The 19,713-nt window shown below is 41.4% G+C and overlaps 1 protein-coding gene across 5 annotated transcripts; it reads right to left on the reverse strand.

Annotated features, from left to right (window-relative positions):
* Positions 1-19,396, reverse strand: phka1a (phosphorylase kinase, alpha 1a (muscle)). 5 transcript variants are annotated; one of them, XM_023422714.2, is made up of 35 exons: positions 19,122-19,396; positions 16,788-16,946; positions 16,474-16,521; positions 15,632-15,800; positions 14,953-15,035; positions 14,716-14,796; positions 13,075-13,173; positions 12,770-12,916; positions 12,562-12,615; positions 11,544-11,666; positions 11,340-11,435; positions 11,124-11,231; positions 10,865-10,943; positions 10,595-10,729; positions 10,220-10,329; positions 9,956-10,100; positions 9,645-9,723; positions 8,923-9,098; positions 7,344-7,505; positions 7,107-7,201; positions 6,859-7,001; positions 6,572-6,725; positions 6,148-6,306; positions 5,904-6,033; positions 5,629-5,730; positions 5,387-5,502; positions 5,115-5,150; positions 4,327-4,362; positions 4,116-4,151; positions 3,708-3,737; positions 2,895-2,939; positions 2,560-2,721; positions 2,376-2,429; positions 1,917-2,117; positions 1-1,826 (listed from the first exon to the last, which is right to left on the reverse strand). In XM_023422714.2, exons 1-35 carry the CDS (start codon positions 19,197-19,199, stop codon positions 1,653-1,655), a joined length of 3,804 nt encoding a protein of 1,267 aa, XP_023278482.1. In that variant the 5' UTR covers positions 19,200-19,396; the 3' UTR covers positions 1-1,652. The 5 variants fall into 5 exon arrangements, with proteins under 5 accessions (XP_023278482.1, XP_023278483.1, XP_023278484.1 ...); XM_023422715.2 differs by having other exon boundaries at positions 9,031-9,098; positions 19,122-19,395; XM_023422716.2 differs by lacking the exons at positions 4,116-4,151; positions 4,327-4,362; positions 5,115-5,150 and having other exon boundaries at positions 19,122-19,395.
* Between the last annotated feature and the right edge of the window lie 317 nt (positions 19,397-19,713).

Raw genomic sequence — 19,713 nt, forward strand, 5'->3', positions numbered from 1 at the left:
AAGAACAAGATTTTTTTCTTTTATTACAGAATTAGCTTCAAAAACAACAACAAAAAAACAAAAAACAGACAAGTTTGTTCAGTGGATGCTGTTGCCTAGTAACACAGAAAAAACTGCCTCCCATTCTTTTCAAACTCTAATAATAATAATATTAATAATACTAAATGTGATGCAGAGAAGTGACTCTCTCATTCTGCCATGATTGTTCGTCGTTCACGTGGAGTGTGGCGCTCACATCTTCAAATATCACAAAATAATTCAGTTATTCAACATTTAAACCGAGAGGCGTGACGCATTTCCCACCAGTGTCTCAACTTAAACACATATAATCGCGTACGTTCTTGAATTACCTTGAATTTACTCACAGTTTTCTCTCAGCGTGCTGGACGGCGAATCATTAACACACTTGTAAAACAAACGGTTAAAGGTGAAATGTGTCTAAGTGAAATAATGTAAAACAACTGATGTGAGTAAATGGCCGTTAGTTTCACTAAAGTAAACGAACTAAATTAAAGTTTAGCTTAAATTAAGGCATTTCCCTTCTTATTAGGACAGAGATCTGAATTGCACATATTCATATTCACTGCAAAAGTTCAGTATCTGAAGTACTCTACAAACTAAAAGCTCTTTAACACAATAAAAGCTTTTAATGCGTTTGAAAAATCAGGCGGTTCTAAATCACTATTTTTTGCATAGTTCAAATGAAACAGCATTCCTGTAGCTTCACTCACACACACACACACACTCACACACTCACACACACTCACACACACACACACACACACACACACACATTAAGTGCGACAATAGCATTCCTTGTTTTGTAATTGTTTAAAAACTATAAAATAAATAGTCAATAGATTATCTAATTATATTCATCCATTATTTTGTACATCACACAGCAGGTAGGATTTGAGGTATCGCGACGTGAACTACAATCTGAGTTTATGTGTGGGAATAAATTAGCATCAGTTAGAAGAATTATTTTGATTTTTTTTTTTTTAAATTTACAGTTTAGTTTTGGAGTCTCTAAAGTTACACGAAGATTTGGTGAGAAGAAGTGTCCCGGCTGAAAGTTCATGTTAGTTGGTGGTTACTCAGCTGTGAAGAAGCTGAATTGCTTTAGGAGACTGAATGGATCAAGCGAAGGGTTATTGTTTATGTATCCAAAATCTTATTCCTCTGTGCCACTAAATCCCTCATACTCCGTCCTCATTGGAGCAATAAATGTGTGTTAATCCGCAGCTGAAAATAGTCCCCAACCACTGTTTGAGTAACGTTTGCTAAAAACTACAACCGTTACTGAAACTGTATATTTATATATGTGTGACCTATTTGTGGAGATGTGCGTCTTCGGTAGGAACCAATGGGCTTAGCTTAGCTTAGCTTAGCTTAGCACAAAGACTGAGAACAGGAGGAAACAGCTAGCCTTCACGTCTGACTCTATACTCAGTGAATTTCCCACAATTCATTAAAACATACAGTAACACGTGTTTCGAACTTCCAGCTTCACTCGTTTCTGTCACTGATCAACACACAGTGACGATATTATTTGCTGTTAATTTACTGTTAAATGAATGTAAAAAATATTGGATGTTTCTGATCGGGTGGTTTCACGCCTGCTCCGGGGTTTTCTCTCGCGGCGTCCTCTCTCACTGCACAGGGCACGACCCGCTGGGCAGCGCATCCTGCACGTACACCGCCACAGCCTTGGTGAGGTAGGTCATGCTCCCGAAGCGGCCGCTGGGGGCGCTGTCGTACAGCAGCCTGCACACTCCGGTGGACGGATCCTTCTCCAGGATGTGCTCCTCTGCTCCCAGGTCCATCTGGAGGAGAAGGGAAAGAGGAACATCCTTCCTTACTTGATCCCGTAAACATGGACACCGGATCCGAGAGTCGAGTCCGTCGACGCTCACCTGATCCTTGTAGAACATGTCGTTGGCGAGGTGGACGATCTTCTCCACGTGGATGATGGAGCCGATGCTCTGGATGTCCACGTCGGCCAGCATGGTGAGGACCAGGATGGCCTCCACCAGCAGCTGCCGGTACTCGGGCTGAGGGACGCGGTTAAGGACCGTCTCCACGTGGACGGAGAATTTGATCTCTCCGGGCGTCATCTGGAGGCGGGACAGAAGGAAAAGAGGCGGTAAAATAGGAGGTGAAACGTGTCCAACTTAAAAGTGTTGAAAGACAAACCTATAGAAGATCCGATAAGGTCCCTGAAAATACTTCAGACTTGATTCTGGTGTCAGTGTTTGATCACATGTTGTTGTGTTTGGTTTTAAGTGGTAAAGTGAAAAATAAAAAAAGATCAAACTGAGAGAGAGGACGGCATCAGATTAGCAATTTAAAAAAAAGAAAAAAGGATCTCTTACCTCTCTGGTGGTAGAAGAAGGAAGGACGAATCCCTCGATGGAGAGACCGTGGCACTGGAGGGCAACAGATTTGATATATTACATTATTCTAATGCGTTATTATTATTATTATAATTATAATTTTTCTTTATGGCTTATGAAGGATGAAAGATGAGCTTTAAGTTCAGAGTTGAACCTGACTGACCTTCTGCAGGATCTTCCAGACTTTCTGGTAGAACCCGACCGGGACTCGGTTCAGAGCGCCGTCCAGACGCCTCCTGCGCAGCCACTGGCCGTGTCTGGTATCCTTGGCAACCGGAGTGCTCTCCGGGATGTCCAGAGATTCAATCGATGGCAGCCTGTACCTCTGAATTCATCAGAACAGAAACGATTCACTGTAGCTGTGTTTTATTGTGAAAGAACAGCACCCCCTTCCTGTTTTTGAGGTATCATCACAATCCAGCAGAACCAATTTCCACAACTGACCTTGTGACTCAAAAAAACATGTCAGAAATATCTGATCAATAGACAAATCTTTACCCCAGATTCGATGTTGTCTATGTCCAGTGACTGAGATCGAACGCTCTGAGACAAAGTGAAAAAAATAAATAAAAACAGAATAGAGGAGAAAGAGGGGGAAAAAGGAAAAAAGATGCACAAAATGAAAAAACAAAGCGCGACTGTTGGATCCAAACATAACAGAACCAGGTGAAACCAGCGGATTCTGGCTTCTTACACTGAGAGTCACAACATGCGTGAAGGAAAACTGAGACGGGAGATGAGAGGGATGAAGTTAGCAAACAACCGATTAAAGATCAAATAAATCAACTGATTAATACTGTGGTGTGTGACAGCGTTAGGCGGCTCTAAACCCTGCGCACACAAGCGAAACTTCCATCATCAGGTAAACAAGGAATTAAGTTTCATTTGAAAAGCTTGACTGGAAATTAGTAATTTACCTTAAATTACAAACTACAGCTGCTAGAATGAACCGATTTACCGTTTAAGTGTTTGTATCATTTATTCACCAGCTCCAGCTTCTAAAATCTAAATCTTTGCTGCTTTAATCTTTGTGTTGATGTCATGTAGCGAATCAATGAATCAAGAAGCAGATTGATAATTAAACCGATTGTTAGTTGCAGCTTTATCAACCGTAAATTATGATATTAAAGTTGCAATATATTTGATTTTTTTCAGCAGCCCTGCTCGACTGTGAATCAGCAGCCAGGAGGCAGCAGAGTGTTAATCGCTCAGATGTTCTGCTTCACAACTTTTAGTCGAGGTTCGTGTGAATTAACACCCCAGAAAAAGAAAGAAAAAAAGGTTTAATGTCAGTGTCGTTATCGGTGTCACCTTTTGAGGGGAGGTCAGTGACTGGTCGAACTGAAATGGAGAAAAAACAAAACAAAACAAAAACAACAAAAAAAATCCACTTGGCATCAAAGAGACTCTGATTTAACTTCCTGTTCACACCTCCACCCTTTTCTATTAGCTGAAGAATTAAGGGATAAATCTCTGACACCTCCACCACCATCATCATCATCATCATCATCATCATCATCATCATCATCATCATCATCATCACTTTGATCAGCTCTTTCAAAGACAACCTCTGCATCTGCATCAGAATTAAATTAACACTTAATTACAATTCTATTTTTGTTTTAATTGAGCATCTAACTCTTCCCTCACTTCCTCCAGATTCTTATTTATCATCATCATCATCATCATCATCATCATCATCATCATCATCATCACCACCTTCACTGAGTCAGTCAAAGACACCCTGCGGTCCATCTGCAACAGAGAAGACACAATCAAACTGCTAATGTTCATGTCGGCCGGAGCTAAAGTTAATGACAACAATATCATCCTTCTCAACATTGTCAAGATCCGCAGTTCACAACTCCACAGACCAACGAATTAACTCCTCTCAAAACAACATCATCATCATCATCATCATCATCATCACCTCCATAACTGCATCTGTTAAAGACAGCCTGGGTTCCTGAATCGAAGCAAAGACACAACAAGTTATCAAGTTGAGCTTGACGATTTGTTCTTGAGCAGCTGTGAAATCTCTCTCTCTCAAGTTGCTTGTTCTGGAGCTTTCGGCTGCATCACACAGTCTTCATGAGGCAATTTATCACCACCACTCCCCCAACAGCTGTGAACAGACTTTTTAGGTTCACAGTTCTTTTATTGACCTCGGAAAACAGGGGGGGCCGACAAAACCAGGTCAGCTCGAAAGCTCAGGAAAAAGCGAGTAAGTGGACCTTGACTTGAGGTTGTTTCCAGTGCGGGGGAGAGTTTGTTTGACGCTTCACCGTCTTCAGTTTCATCACAACTGAGCAAACACTGATGATGACAGTGTGGTCCAGCTGAAAGCTCTGGAAAACAGTACAACCCTTTTTTGACGAACAGAAATAAATCACATCGTCACCAAACATTAGTGACTGATCGATCTGATTGATGGCGTTTACATGGAGGGTGAATTAACAACCTGCACCTCCGCCCGCAACACACAAACCAAGTTATAAGACGACCACAGCAACTTCATTAATTTCACCCTAATTAGTCATAAAAACAACAAATAAATAATAAATTAAAAAAGAAAATTGCTTCGAATTATCGCCTCATTCTTAATTATCTCCACAATCCTCCTCCGCAACAATTCAATGTTCAATTTCTCCACAAATGATTTTTTCCCATCAGCACCATCCATCTGAATTAGCTCCTAATCTGATTCAGCGTCATCACCTTACTCAGATCCGTCAGAGACAACCTGTGTTCCAGCTGCAAAAAGACAAAAGCCAGTTTGCCCACAGCATTTTCAAAATAAGATTCCTCTTGCGCTTTAATCTCAGCCTCCGTCATCTCCTAAAATATTCTGACTTTCGACGCTGACTGATTTTTATTCATGACAAACTACACGATGAATCTGCATCAACGCTGTGATAACTTATGTTTTAACGTTGACTTTAGTGTCTGTTTCTCTCGTGCCATTGAATCTCACAACCGCAGGATCCTACCATCTTCATGTCGCTCTTCAGTTTGCTGATGCCGGCTCTCTCGCTCTTGGTGGCGCCGACGTTGCCCAGGTGATGGATGGAGATGGCGGGACTGACTCCGGCGTCCATCTCTCGCACTGAGGAGGAGAAAAACAAACCAACAACAACAAAAAAAAAAAAGACTCAACAGACTGATATAATATAGTGGGTTGTTCTTGTTGTTGTTGTGTATGAGAAACAGAGGGTGTGATTGGCCGACTGACCGCTGCGCTGGACTCCAAACTCCTTCCCGCTGAGGATGTGGTGGAGGAGATTCTTCAGTTCAGACGGACTCAAACTCATCAGACTCTCTGTCGCTTCCTCTCCTACACACACACACACACACACACACACACACACACACACACACACGATTACATGTTTTAATGAGAGAGATAAACTAATGTAACTATTCTAAAACGGCAAATTGTTGAGCAATATTTTCAACATAAATATATTGCCCACTTTTAAAACTTCATGCTCTTCCTCTCTCTCGTACCTGAGCAGTTGAGTGACTGGGCCAGTTCGGTGGCCATGACCTGGATGATGAGACCGATGCGGAGCCTGAACATCTCGCTGAACAGACTGGGCTGAGTCCTTATGCTCATGGCCAGGTACACCATGATCTCCTGCAGGATGGAGGAGGAGGAGGAGGAGGATGAGGAGGAGGGAGAGAGAAAGGATGAAGAAGGAAGACAATGGGGGAGGGGATTCACAGATGACAGCGGAGGATAGCGACCCACCTGAGTGAGTATGGCCACGCTGATGTTGTTGTCGCTGGCCTGGTCGATGACAGCAGCCAGCTGGTCTGCAGGGATGGGAGCGGTGATGGTTTTCTCTCGGGGTTCAGGGGGCAGACCCACCGTCAGGTGCTTCTGGTGCGCCAGCAAATCAGAGCAGGCCTGCAAGACACGAGAGATCACAACCAATCAGAGAAGAGCTGGGGTAAGAGGGAAATCTGAAAGAGGGTAAATACCAACAGGAAAATGGGAGTAACAGATGGAAAATTTTGGATTTTCACTAAACTGTAATTAACTTCCTGAGACAGAAATCACTAATAAGGTTTTCAGATAAGTTTACAATAAAACATGGCCGCCACTAGAGTCGCTAAATGCCGCTCCGTTTTATTTATAACCGTGTCTATATTAACCGGAGGGTGTGTCGTACCGAGTCGAGCTCCTCCACCTTCTTCTTCAGCATGCCAGAGATCATCCTGATGAGGCCCCAGTGTTTGAGTTCACCAGCCTTCACGTAAAGGTCACTGAGCAGAGAGCGCACCGTGGAGCCTTTACCGTGCAGCTGAGTGTCCCACTCCATACCCCTTATGAAAAAGCGGGAACAAACACAGAGGGTCTAATAAAGTCTGCTCAGTCAGAGTCGACACCTCAGCTTTGAAAAGTATTTGCTTCTGAAACAACGGTCCCAATACACGTGTATAAAACTGCGTCTCTCACTTGTCTTTGAAGAGGATGTAGAGTATATCGGCCTGGTCCTGGAGGTTTTGTGTGTTTTTTAGCAGCTGCGCCAAAGCGCTGTGATCGACCGCTCCGCTAGCGTCCCTGGGGATGCCGCAGTCTGCTGTGGCCGATCCTGGATCCTGGAGGGCAGAGGTGTCAAGTTAAAGAAAAAGAAAAGAAAGAAAGACTGGCTGGCAAAAAGGGGATGGTGTGTGTGGATATAAAAGGGAAGAACAAAAACACACTGAAGTTTGTTGTTGATCAGAGGAATCCCGGAGGTTCAGGTTGAGAGACGGCTGAGTAGAGCGGAACAGTTTGTTTGGCAGGTACATGTTGACGTCTAAACACACACACACACACACACACACACACACACACACACACAAAAAGACAAAACAAAGAGCAGTCAGCGAGTGATATTATCTTCAATGCTGTGTCAGTATTTGGAGAATCTCTCTCTGTCTGAACATGGATCCACTCACTCTGAATGTTGAGGTCCTGAGCCTTGTTCATCAGAGTGACCATGTCCTTCGTTTTGGTGGCAATAGCCTTGAACCTGCCCAAACCCCCCACCGGCTTTTTGGCCTTTTTGGGGGCAGACTGGGCCAACAGGTGATCCAGGTACTGAGCGAGGTCATCGGCCTCTAGATGAGTGGATAAAAAAAAAAAAAAAAGGGGGATGGAGGAGGATGGGATTGAAAGATCAAGATGGGGATCCTTAAAAAACCTTATTATTTAAACCAAACTAAGAGAATGATTTAATGAAAATAACTAAAATGTTAAAATATTTAAAATAATTCAAATATATTAAAATATAAGTGTTGTTATTTTTACAACAGTGTAACATGCAGCTTTTAAAGGGTTTATTCACCCAAATCCACAAAAAAAAAAGATTAAAATATTTAACCAAGCATATAGTTTTTGTTGTATTTGAGGTTTCAAGATATTCACTGTATCTATCAGTAGTTTTCAACAGGAGCTGTATTCTCCTGAAGTTAAAAGTGTCACAGACTTTATATAAGTGTATAACATTGTCTGTATAGCTACAAGTTTACTTATGGGCAAGTTTGATTTTAATGTAGCTGTGAACATTATTATTATTTAAAACCAAAATGCTTGAAAACTGTGAAGATACAGATCAACTGGTGCAGGCCCGTGCACGTGCACATGCACATGCACGATCAGACAAGCCATATTACATCATGCATGTTCATTAAAAGAATCCAGACGTGCACAGAACGCAAGCAACACAAGCCGTTTAGGACCTAGACTCAGTCATTTAAATGCAGCATTACTGAACAAGTCTCATTCACTAACGAGCAAAGACGCGTTTCTCAACTTTTTCAAACCAAGACCTGCGAGCTCTGTTGTTTATATTTAATAAGGGTGCAGATCAGAGCTCTGAATCAATTATAGAAATGATTTTTCACAATTCATTTTTTCCTTTAAAATATCAAAAACAACTATTTCCTGAGAAAGCCAAGGTTGAGAAACTCTAAGCTTAATAACATTACACAATGAGGAGATGCGTGGAGGAGGGGGTGGGGTCAAAGATCAGTGATGCTGTGACATAGGGATAAAACAGAATTCTGTTATTAATGAGATTTAACAAAAGACTTTAGTTTCACATTAGATTTCTGGCAGGTGAGGAATATTAAAAACAATTATTATTATTTTTTTAATTAATAAGTGAGATAATTCTGTATGAATGGGATTACAGGATAACAGCAGGCTGTCGAATTACCTGTAAATGAACGGCAGTGTTAATGAAAGAGAGAGACTTTAACAATATCCACAGACTACTAAGTTTCCTCTTCATGTGTCCTGTGCAGCTGAGCATTGCGTTAACAGAACATACAGGTAAAACATCACCACTTTGCCTGTATGTGCAACTACAGTCTACGACCGTGTATGTATTTTAGGAACACATACCACCAGGAATGGTCAAACCAACGTAGGAAAACAAACTAACGCCACCTGGCAACGTAGAGAGTGTTTTATTATTTTCTGATATTTTTCCACAGCTGGTGTCACCATTCCAACAAGCTGTTTTTTTCTTACCATCGTCATAACGTAACTCATGCACGTATCCATCGCCGCCGCCACCCTCATCATCATCATCACCATCATACTCTTCGGTGTGGCGGCCCATGCTGCCGGGAGCCTTACCGTCCAGGAAACTGAGGTGAGCAAAACAGGAAGTGGTCAAGAACTCCGACAGCTTCCCTGTCTGGATCCTAGAGAGGAAGGAGGAGGGAAAAGAGAAGTTTTTAAGTTCTGTACATGTTTTAAAGTCCTTATGTAAACATACATTATTTAACAAATGAATTAAATGTAGGTCAAAGGTCAAACAAAGGAATCATAATGAAGAGCTCTATGGTCAAACAGACCGATGAGCTGGAATCTGGTTGAATTCATTTGAATTCAGTTTAATTGTTTATTTCCCATGTGACAAAAAGCTACAGAGGAAACTTCAAGAGTCTCATGAAAACCTTTAACTGTGAAAAGGTTTTTAGGAATTAATGAAATTTCCTCATTAATTCAAAATGTTCTCATTTAATTAATGTATTTAACATTTTCATTACCTGGAAATTTGATCTTCTTACACATCTACAGTAAACTTCCAGAAAACACGAATATACAGTCAGTCTGGTAGGGAAATACTAAATCCCCTCTTTAATTTAATTTAATTTAATTTAATTTAACTGAAAATAGCAGCCCTCAAAAAATCCACCACGTATATTGTGTGTGTGTAAATGTACAAACTACAAACTAAAATTCACCTTGCTCCTCCGTAGTAACCGTCCTGTAACTTCTTCAGTGTAGCCAACACTGCAGGGTCCAGGTTTGTATGGTCTTCAGCTGAAACACACACACACACACACACACACACACACACACACACACACACACACACACACACACACACACATTAATCTTTTTCTCCACCACTTTAAGACTTCATGTTTAGATAACTCGGGACATTTTCAGCACTTCCAGATACATGGTGTGTGTGTGTGTGTGTGTGTGTGTGTGTGTGTGTGTGTGTGTGTGTGTGGGTGTGTGTGTGTGTGTGCTGTGTGTATATATTCACTCAGCATGGACTGTGAAATGGGAAACGTGACGGTGGGTCGTCCGGTCATCCTCCATCTGGACGAGAGGTAGCTGATTTCTGTCCTCAACATCTCCACGATCATCTTGTTGTCCAACGCCATGTAGAACTGCTGGTGGTCGATGAACTGGAGGGAGAATTATGGGAAATCAGGGACTTTATATTTTCAATCAATTAAACAATCAAGTTATTCCCCAAGACATCTTGGTAATAAACTCAGAACAACTGGTTTGTTTTCTCACGGACCTGAGGTGTGAATGAGAAGATGGTGTTCCTGATGATGTAGAACTTGGAGGTTCCCAGAACTCCGATTCTCCTGTAGGGTCGTCCCGTCAGACCCAGCCTCGGGTTACGCCCTGGAGACAGAGCCCGGGAGAAGACGGTAAAGGTGAGAGGTCACAACATTTCCTCGTTATCAACCTCTCAGCTGAAAGTATCTCAATTCCACTTTTGGATTTGGGCTTTTGGAATCAAGATTACTGCTGATTTTGCTTTTCTGTGGATTTGTGACGTCCTAATTTTGACTCTTAAAAAACTGAAAATGTCTTTTTATTCCTAAAAGTGATTCAATTTCTGATGCATTAATAATATTAGCGATCATATTCTTATCCGAGGTCGTACCGAGTCTGGCGTAAATGTGGCTGAGGACTCTGGAGGGCTGCACGTGGATGGGATGGATGTCAGCCACAGTCTCCACTTCGATACCGTTCTTCACAAGCATCTGTTTAATCTCCTCGGTCTCTGCCAGGACTGACACTGCAAGAGGAGAGAGAAGGTTTTTAACATGCTTTCAAAAACTCACACACACACATCTTCAAACCACTGTGGCCAGTGGCCGAAAGACAGAAGTTTCAGCACTAAAAGCCTCATTAATTTTTCCCGATAACTCACCCTGTACAACCACATCAGGCTTTGGGATGGTGGAGAAACGCCGGTTAAGAGGGTCGATCTCTCCGGGAGCAAGAAAACCCTGAAAAATGAGACAAGAGATCGAAAAAATTAAGAGCTTCAAAAGCCAGAGGGATTTATTTTGATGGATGTGAAAGTAAAATCTGCCAAGTTAGAGACTGATTGAACAAACAAAACACAGATGGGGATGATCATTTTCTTATACGTGTTTGAGGTGTTAGCTGATGAAACGTTGGCTCACCTCGGACAAAAGGTTTCCCAGGATGTACAGAGACTGTGCCCATTTCAGAGGACACTTGCCCATAGGAACCCTCTCCACAGAGTGAGGGTTCCCGTACTCCTCCTCCACCTGTTTGCATATATAAATATATGAACACACAACAGAATAAAACCGTGCACATTACATTGTTCATTTTATATTGTTAAGAATTTCTCGAGCTTCCCCTGAATTCATCACCTTCTCTGCGGGGACACTGTAGAGCTCCGGGACCAGTCGTATCCCGTCTTTCTGTTTGATCAGGATGCCCTCCAGAGCCTCCTGGTACTCCTGCACCTGGACGAATGAACACAAACACTGACCGTGTAAATATCCACTAAGGATGTGTGTATACGTGCTGTCGAGGCGTGATGATTAGAAACACAAATACAGGTGTATAGTTACCTGTTCGGGGCTGTTGATGAAAATGCCGTCCAGTATGAGGTAGGTCCAGAACAGCGGCCACTCACATTCGATGTTCTCAAACAGCTTCAGCTCTGCGGACTCGTAATACAGTCTGTTTGGATCCTGAAGGAAAACAGACAGGAAGAACTATTGAGTCCTGCATGTGTTTCTGAAAGTGAGAAGGTTTCAGTGTCTTTCTATGAGGCGCTTTAGAAATTTGGCTTTTTGCAGACACAGGAGCCTCTACCTGCATTCTCCTTCCACATTTACAAAAGGTCAGAGTCAAACTGAGGAAAGACAGACTGCTGCCTGCAGTTCTGTGACGAAACAAAGTTATTTTCTGGAGTTTTGACCCTTTAAGACTTTATTTCCTTTCTCCTTGCACCTTAGAAGTAAATCAGGTTCTGTAACTCCCAGAACTCAAGCACAAATATTCATAATCTCAAGACCGATCACACACACTGGCAACCAAAAGCTGCTCAGTAGATCCACAAGGAGACAAGACACCATAAGAGTAGTTAACATGAGTAGTTAATTGTTAACAAGAGAGTTTTCTAGCTTTTTAGTGCCTGTTTCCTAACACTGAACACCATCTCCACCTTGCTGAATGGTTGATCGACCGTGGAAACACCAGAACAGTCCTGACAAAGCCTGAAATGTTGTCTTATTAATACATTTGTTGGCAAAAAAAGAATCTAACTAAAAGAAAAGCTGGAGTTGAGAAGCCTAATATATGAAAATCAGAGCAAGGAGAAGCTTTTAAGACAAATTCCAGCCTGTGAACTCTTTGACCTCCAAAGAATAAACCAAACAAAAGACCTTTTTTCTACAGTCCATTAACTAAATGGCCTCCTCCTAGTTCCTATTGACATGCAGCCAGAGCAGCCACACTCAGCCCTCTGTGACCAGACCTGTTGGTGCTGCTGCTCATGTACTATAGAGCAACATGCAGCCATCATGTCGGATCGTTTAAGTCCATTATTAATCGAGGCGGCGTTCTCCTTTACAGGTCATTTACCTCTTTAGGTGTTTTGTGTCCGTCTCTGAGAAACCTGCAGCAGCCGTATCGACCCTGAAAAGATAAAAAAAAGGGCAGAATATCTTTAGTAAATTCGGAAGTATAAAATGTAATCTGTATCTGTTGAAGATGGACTTTATTCTGTCAAAATAAGTGACATTTAATCAGGCTTCTTCCTCCTCTCCCGAGCTAACGGTCCCATAATTACCTGGAGTTTTGAGATGATCTCCTCCTTGGTCATGTTGACGATGCTGATGTCCTCAACGGCAAAAGCAGGGTACGAGATGATGGACAGGACTCCGGCATCCACCTCTTTAGAGATGGATGCTCTGGGTAACATGGAGGTCAGGATGGACTGAGACAAAGAGAGTGGAGGATAAATCAGAAAAACAAAAGATGCAGATACTGTTTTTAAACATGATATCGTGTGTGTGTGTGTGTGTGTGTGTGTGTGTGTGCGTGTGCGTGTGCGTGTGCGTGTGCGTGTGCGTGTACGTGTACGTGTACGTGTACCTGGCAGTGCTGTATGTCATCAGCCAGGGCGTGGACCACAGATCCAGGTCCTCCTTTCGCTCCAAACAGGTTGAGCTCGTCCAATGCCTCCAGAGCTGCCTGCAGGACACACAGCAGTCATGTGACCCTCATTAAAACTAGGCAACAGTAATATACGATGTAGTATAATGTGTGACATCACACGTATAGTTTTAATTCTGTAGATTACAGCACAGTCTGGTTTAGTGTAGTTACAATGCAGTATGGTGCACAGACTTATGATTTTTAGTGATTTTCACAGAGAAACATCCTGATTGGTTCTGAATCCAAATCTAATTTCATTCAGTTAAATTAATGAATTAGAACTATTAGTCAATTAATGAATTTGTCGATTTAAAAAAAACAATTCCACCAATTTTGTGCATGAATTTAAAAACAAGTGCTGATGTCACCAACCTGCTGCGATTAAAATTTCATCATTATCATGTGACATGAACAAGCAATTTTTGGCAAAGATCCCTCAAACTGGAAAATATCCATAAATATCCACGGTCAAAGATCAATAATTATTAATTTACTGCAATTTTTCTATGTGTTTTATCTGCCAACATCGAGAATATCTCTCTGATAAACAAACATTATATAATAATATTCTGTGTATAGAAACTTACAGTATAGTTTTTTGTGTAACTGTCCCTCTTTATAGTCAAAATACACAACTCTATGTGTATAGTATATATATATATATATACTGTATAGTGGTAGTGTGTATATATAGAGTAGTAGTACATCAGTACACAACAGTATGAAAGTGTGTGTTACATTCAATTCATGCTGTGTTGCTTTTATAAATGCTAAAAACTACATGTAATTAATGGAGCAGCGAACGTCCTGCAGTGGTGCCCGTTCCCAAAGTCCTAAATTAAACTGTGTGTCTGTATATATGCATGTGTGTGTGTGTGTGTGTGTGTGTGTGTGTTCACTGGGATAAGTACTGCGAGTACTGTGTTATTTCTGAGCCAGGGTCCATTCTTGGAAGACCAAAGAGAACCTGATACCTCCTGTTCGCTGCCGGCCAAGGACAGCACTGGGACAGGCGCAGAGAGAAGGTGAGTATCAAGCTATGTTAAAATTTCACAACTTAAAATGTTTGTCAGGGATTTTTAAGTTTCCTTATATTTGAAGGATGTGGATGTTTTGTTTTGGTTTTTTTTTTGCAGTGAGACGAATCTCTGCCAAAAACCATCCAATGTGGTCAAAAACATTTATCTAAAAACACGGCTGATAATTGAAAGATTTTATCTGAAAGCAGGATTACATTTATTCATGCTGAAGCCAGGACACACTGGTGCTGCTGTGTACACTTTGAACACCAAAACAAAGTCTCCTATCTGATCATGAATCAGTTTGGAGAGTTGGGGTTGTATAAAGGTCAGTGTAAAGGCCGTCGCAGTGACTAGACACCTTGCACCGTGCCAGAGATTTTTACTGGAGCACCTGTTGTGCCTCTGCGGGGGGAAGCTCTGCTCTCGCTCGGGGCAGTTTCTTCTCTTCACCCTCACTTCCCACTGTTCTGCTGCGGCCGTTCATGTAGCATACATCCATGTATTTACTGTATATTTGTGTGTGTGTGTGTGTGTGTGTGTGTGTGTGTGTATTAACCTTGGCCATGCCAATAGAGCTGGCGTTAATCTCAGTGATGCCCTGGTTGGTTTTGTCTCCTCTCTCCCACATCCCATAATCCTGTGGGGAACCAGAAAAGCAGACGACAATGTTAATGCTTCCCCTAAAGTAATAAACACACAAACTCGAAACACTGATAATTTTCTTAACCCACTTTCTCCTCAGCCTCCCTCTGTGTAAAACCAAGTTCAAGTTTGTGAATGAATGAGCACTTACTGCCACTTTGTAAGCTGCCTCGATGTAGAACATGAGATTCTGAACTACGTCCACTTCATCTTGGGTGTAGACAATATGAAGACCTGAAACACACATGTAGACGCACACACACGCAGCAGGACGGTTAATTCATCAAAGCACAAGATTAAAACGACATTAAAAGCTAATACAGAAATATAAAAAGCTGCTGCTGATATTTTATGAAACATAAAACATGGTCAACGTGGTTTTTAAAAACACACATTTATGATCAATTGCTATGCTACAATATTAAAGTCCCTGTGGTTCTGCTTTCTCATGACAAATACAGGTTTATAATACAATTATATTGTTTTATTTTATGTTTCAGTCGTTGTTTTTTTTTTTAATAATACATAAATAGTTTCAGTTTTTTTCATTCATAATATATAATTACATTTTTGTATTTCAAGTTTCAGCTATAAGCAACGCTGCTACTTCACGGCAGTTCAAACATTTATTGCCAAAGCAGTGAAATCAGATGCAAATACCTATTTAAAAACTCACTCAAAGAGAAACAGATGAATGGACATCACCCTATGACACCACCTGCTGTTTGTTTGCTTTAATCCTCAGCATTGGATTATTGTAACTTTCTATAACTTTGTTTAGACCCACAAATTTCAGCCCAAGCCTAATAGAAAAAGGTCACAATATTTACCTGATGCGGTCATCTGAGCGAGGAAAAACAGGAAGAGCGAGGTGGCGTCGACCTGGAGGTGACCCCACTGGTCGTCTCCGACCACTGTCGCACAGGTCCTGGTGTTGTACTTGGCGTGGAGACAGTCTGTGGTACTTCTGCTGTATTTAAACTTCTCCACCTTATCCAGCTGATGGAGGCGAGAGCAGAGAGTGCGGTCAACGGATCAAATCGATCAATGATAAAAATATCCAACTAAAGGAATCAGAATGTAGTCGATGAAGCACATATTTATCGCACAAGGAACACGTAACATTGTACTAGGGATGAGCCTTACAGTGGCGCAGACCACAGAGCAATTCAGAGATAATTCAGTCATTAATTAATTAACTATATAGCTGCCCCTCTAACACTGTATCTCTGACTCTATTAGACCACAGGATTTCTATCAATATCTATTTTTTTATAGACATTTCTATCTAGTTATTGTATCTACAAAGTGTTTTAATAGAATGACCTCAATATTTTGTTCTTTTAAGAGCAGGTATCACACTGAGATATTAATGTGAAGCACTAATACGAGAAAAAGTAAGAATTAATGTCAGTAGGATTTATCCGAGGCTTAAAACAGTGGATCAGCAGGGTTTAACTTTCACTTTATTTACTGTTATTTCTGGGACATTGTCCAACTCCTGTGTTTACTTCCCACCGTGTCCTGTGTGTGTTTGTGTGTTTGAAAACACAAAGAGACAGAGAGACACAGATACAGAGGGAAAAAGATGTGTGTCAATACGTTTAAAGAGGAAAGCGCAGCACAAAGAAAAAGCATGAGAAAAAAAAAAAATCCTTTTGACGTGACGTACCTGCCTCATAGTACACTGAAGGACACCTCTCATTAGCTTTACCACACTCTAGAGAGAGAGAGAGAGAGAGAGAGAGAGAAAGAGAGAGGGATGGTTAAATGTCAACTTTTTCAACACAGCGTTCCTGGTGCCCAGGAAGAGAAACATGAGACTCGAATGCGGCCCTTCATCAGCAGAAAGAAAGGAGCTGCACACTCTGCAACAAGATACGGACCAACGTGAACAAATATGATACTTCAGGGAATAAAAACATGAACTCTCAACCCTAATCCCATGTTCTTCTTCTCCACAGGCCAAAACAGATACACGCCTACCTGCTCCAGTTCGTAGGCCTTGGCCTTGTCTTCATCCCTGTCGGCGTTCTTCCTGTAGGCAAGACTGAGGCCCCACACCGACACGATGCTGTAAACATTGTCTCTGACCCAGGCGTCCGGGTGATCTGGGCTGCCTGGCAGAAGACCCGTTACTGGATCCTGTCAGACACACGGACAGGTCAAAGGTCAAGGGTCAGTGGTTAACGCTAACTAATGAGATGGTCTAGACCTACACCTCCGTGTAGGTGTGCAGCTCAGGAGAATGTATGGCTTGAATATTTTTGGTTTTCAAATCGATATGATGAAATCAAAGGTAAAAATGGGATCACAAGAAAACCATTTGGAGGGCAAGAACTGATGTTTCTATAATTCATTTTCTCTGCCATTTGTCTCCATATAATATCATTTCCATTCATGTTTAATCTGTTGATTGTTCTTTCAATTCATTTCTTTGTCTGTAAAATATAAGAAAATAGAGAAAAATGCCCCTCACAAGAAAATCAGCAAACTTTGGCATTTTTGTTTTAAAAAGTGACTTAAAAGGTTAAAGAAATACTAAAAGTTTTTGGGGTTTTTTTTATATCACCTACTTGTTTTACTTAGTCATTTTTCTTGTTTGGTAAAAATCGGCAAATAAAAAAGAAGCTAACTCCGCTGGAGTTTGTGACAGTTGTATCTTCTCATTTCACATCAGGGCAGATAGAACTACATTTCCCATAAGCCCCATTGCTTCCAGTTGCAAAAAGGATGTTGCTACTTGTCTGACAATAGCTCAACAACAAAAATATACTGTTAGGGCCGAGGCAATTCTGCAATTGCTGTTGGAAATGAAGAACCACTCAATATTCATTTTCCCTAATGTTTAAGTTATAAATCATACATTTTATTGCAGCTAACTGAGACGCTAGAGCAGACAACTGTTTCAACATTAAGTTGAGTTTCATCACTAACAGAGAGAAATGTCACACAAAGTGGCTTCTGGGTATAATTTCACAAATGCACAGAGAGAATGCCTTTGAGTCTTCATTAAACTGAGTGAATCAGGGTTCAGAGTAGCTTGTGTTGAACTATTTTACCAATGGAATAGATGTTTGAAAGGCTACAAATCACCGGATCAGCAAGAATAGACAGCTTTACTACCAATGCATTTATCATTCTTAATTAAATGTATTATTGATGACTCTTGGCTTGCAGCTGCAGGAAGTCTCTGCTCTCAGTGAGTGCGTTTACATTTGCATTAGTCTCCAGTTTTTGACTATGTTCTGGATTGGCTGTTTACATGGAACATAAATAAACCTGGTTGTATCTACGATCATAACAGTATCCAGGTTTCTGATCGTGTCCAGATTTGTCAAAACTGGGATATGGTCTTGTCCAGGTTTCTGGATGCGGGATAAGACCTCCTGCTTACATGCACATATCATAACCAAAATACTCCAAAAAACCCAACCATAACCAGGATACTAGTGTGCATGTAAACGCAATCAGTGACCAGATTTGGTCATTAGTGCACTGATCCATCTGAGCAGTGAGCTGTATACAACTGCAGGGTGGCTGGTAGCCATCTGGGACAGATTCAAAGGTGACTTCACACCACGTTTGTCCACTTTCAGCTTTCTGAAAGTGGACAAACGTTTTCGTAGAACTGTGTCACCATCTTCACAATGATGGAAAACCCAAAACACAAATACTACAGGGGGAACAAGAGACGAAAAAAGTTGAGCATTTTAAGGAACCCTTGAAACTGAAACTTAAGGGTGTTTTGTGCAACTGTTTTATTTTAAGGAAACCTTAACTCATACTTTAAGGAAAATCTTAACTTAAGGTGTTTTGTGCAACCAGCCCGTTCTCCCAGTTTGGTGTGGAGGGACTATACTGGCTGGCCCAGAGCCCAGAACAGGGGGGGGGGCAAATCACTGCTGCCAGGTACCAAAATCTTGTGGAAATCCTTCCCAGAAGAGCATATAACAAACCATAAGTGTCCAGTGCAATGTTCAACAAGCACATACGGGTGCACAAGTGCAGGAAAACCTCTTAAAAACAACTAAACACAACTCCATAGCTTCATTATATTGACTTCAAACACACACTTAACAGTAACCACACACACACACACAAGCAACGGGTGTGTTTGAAAGAGCACTGTTGTTTTGCGAAATATCAGTTTCCTTCACCTCCCGCATGAAAACACATGAATATTGGCTCTCACTGGAACTAGCTAACATAAACCGGCAGCACTAACGAAGAAGCCGCTGTTTCCGTTTAAAGATTGCCTTTATTTAACCGTTAAGTTTAGTAAAAAAAAAGATGTGAAAAGAAGAATTAAACACTTACTTGGTGTTTCAGGATAGTTTGTTGTACCATCCGGGCATAGTTGTCCAGTTTAACGCCCGAGTTGCTCCTGCTTCTCATGGTGACAAGTCAACGGTTCAGTTCGGTTCAACAACACAAACTCGTTAGATCCTCGACATTAAGGTCATATCTTCTTCGGCGCCTCTCAGAAGTCCAGAAACCACCGGAGAGGAAGACAACTTTCAGGGCGACCAGAGAAGCAGCTGCCCGGCTGTCATGAAAGCAGCTTTACGGCGGCAACCAAAGCTCCAGCAAGTGTTGTAACCTGAAGCTGCGGTAAGCTAGTCAGAGGTAACGGGCGCAGAACAGGAAGTGCGGGGAGGTTGCCTTCAAAATAAAAGCAATTGGTTTGCAGTTTATATTATTTAAAGTTACGCATAACAGGCTTTAAATTTCGGATACCAATATTTCTTTCCAACTTCTTTTTGTCTCATTTTGCGATTTAACTTATGAGGATACATAATACTGAATATCGACTAAAACAAGAAACACAAATTTCATAAATGAATGTCTGCAACTGCCCAAAAATAAACAAAGATAACAATAAGCATACCTGCTAATGTATATATATGTG

This window comes from Seriola lalandi, unplaced genomic scaffold, assembly GCF_002814215.2.
Source record: "Seriola lalandi dorsalis isolate HSWRI2012SDOR001 ecotype SW California unplaced genomic scaffold, Sedor1 jcf7180002054684, whole genome shotgun sequence".
Lineage (NCBI taxonomy): Eukaryota > Metazoa > Chordata > Actinopteri > Carangiformes > Carangidae > Seriola > Seriola lalandi.

Excerpts from the sequence above, each read along its gene's own strand:
- phka1a (XM_023422714.2), bottom strand. The coding sequence starts at position 19,199 with ATGAGAAGCAGGAGCAACTCGGGCGTTAAACTGGACAACTATGCCCGG. Across the intron at positions 7,506-8,922 it reads TGAGTTACGTTATGACGATG|AGGCCGATGACCTCGCTCAG; the intron begins GTAAGAAAAAAA and ends CCACTCATCTAG. Across the intron at positions 2,940-3,707 it reads CACTGACCTCCCCTCAAAAG|AGCGTTCGATCTCAGTCACT; the intron begins GTGACACCGATA and ends ACTTTGTCTCAG.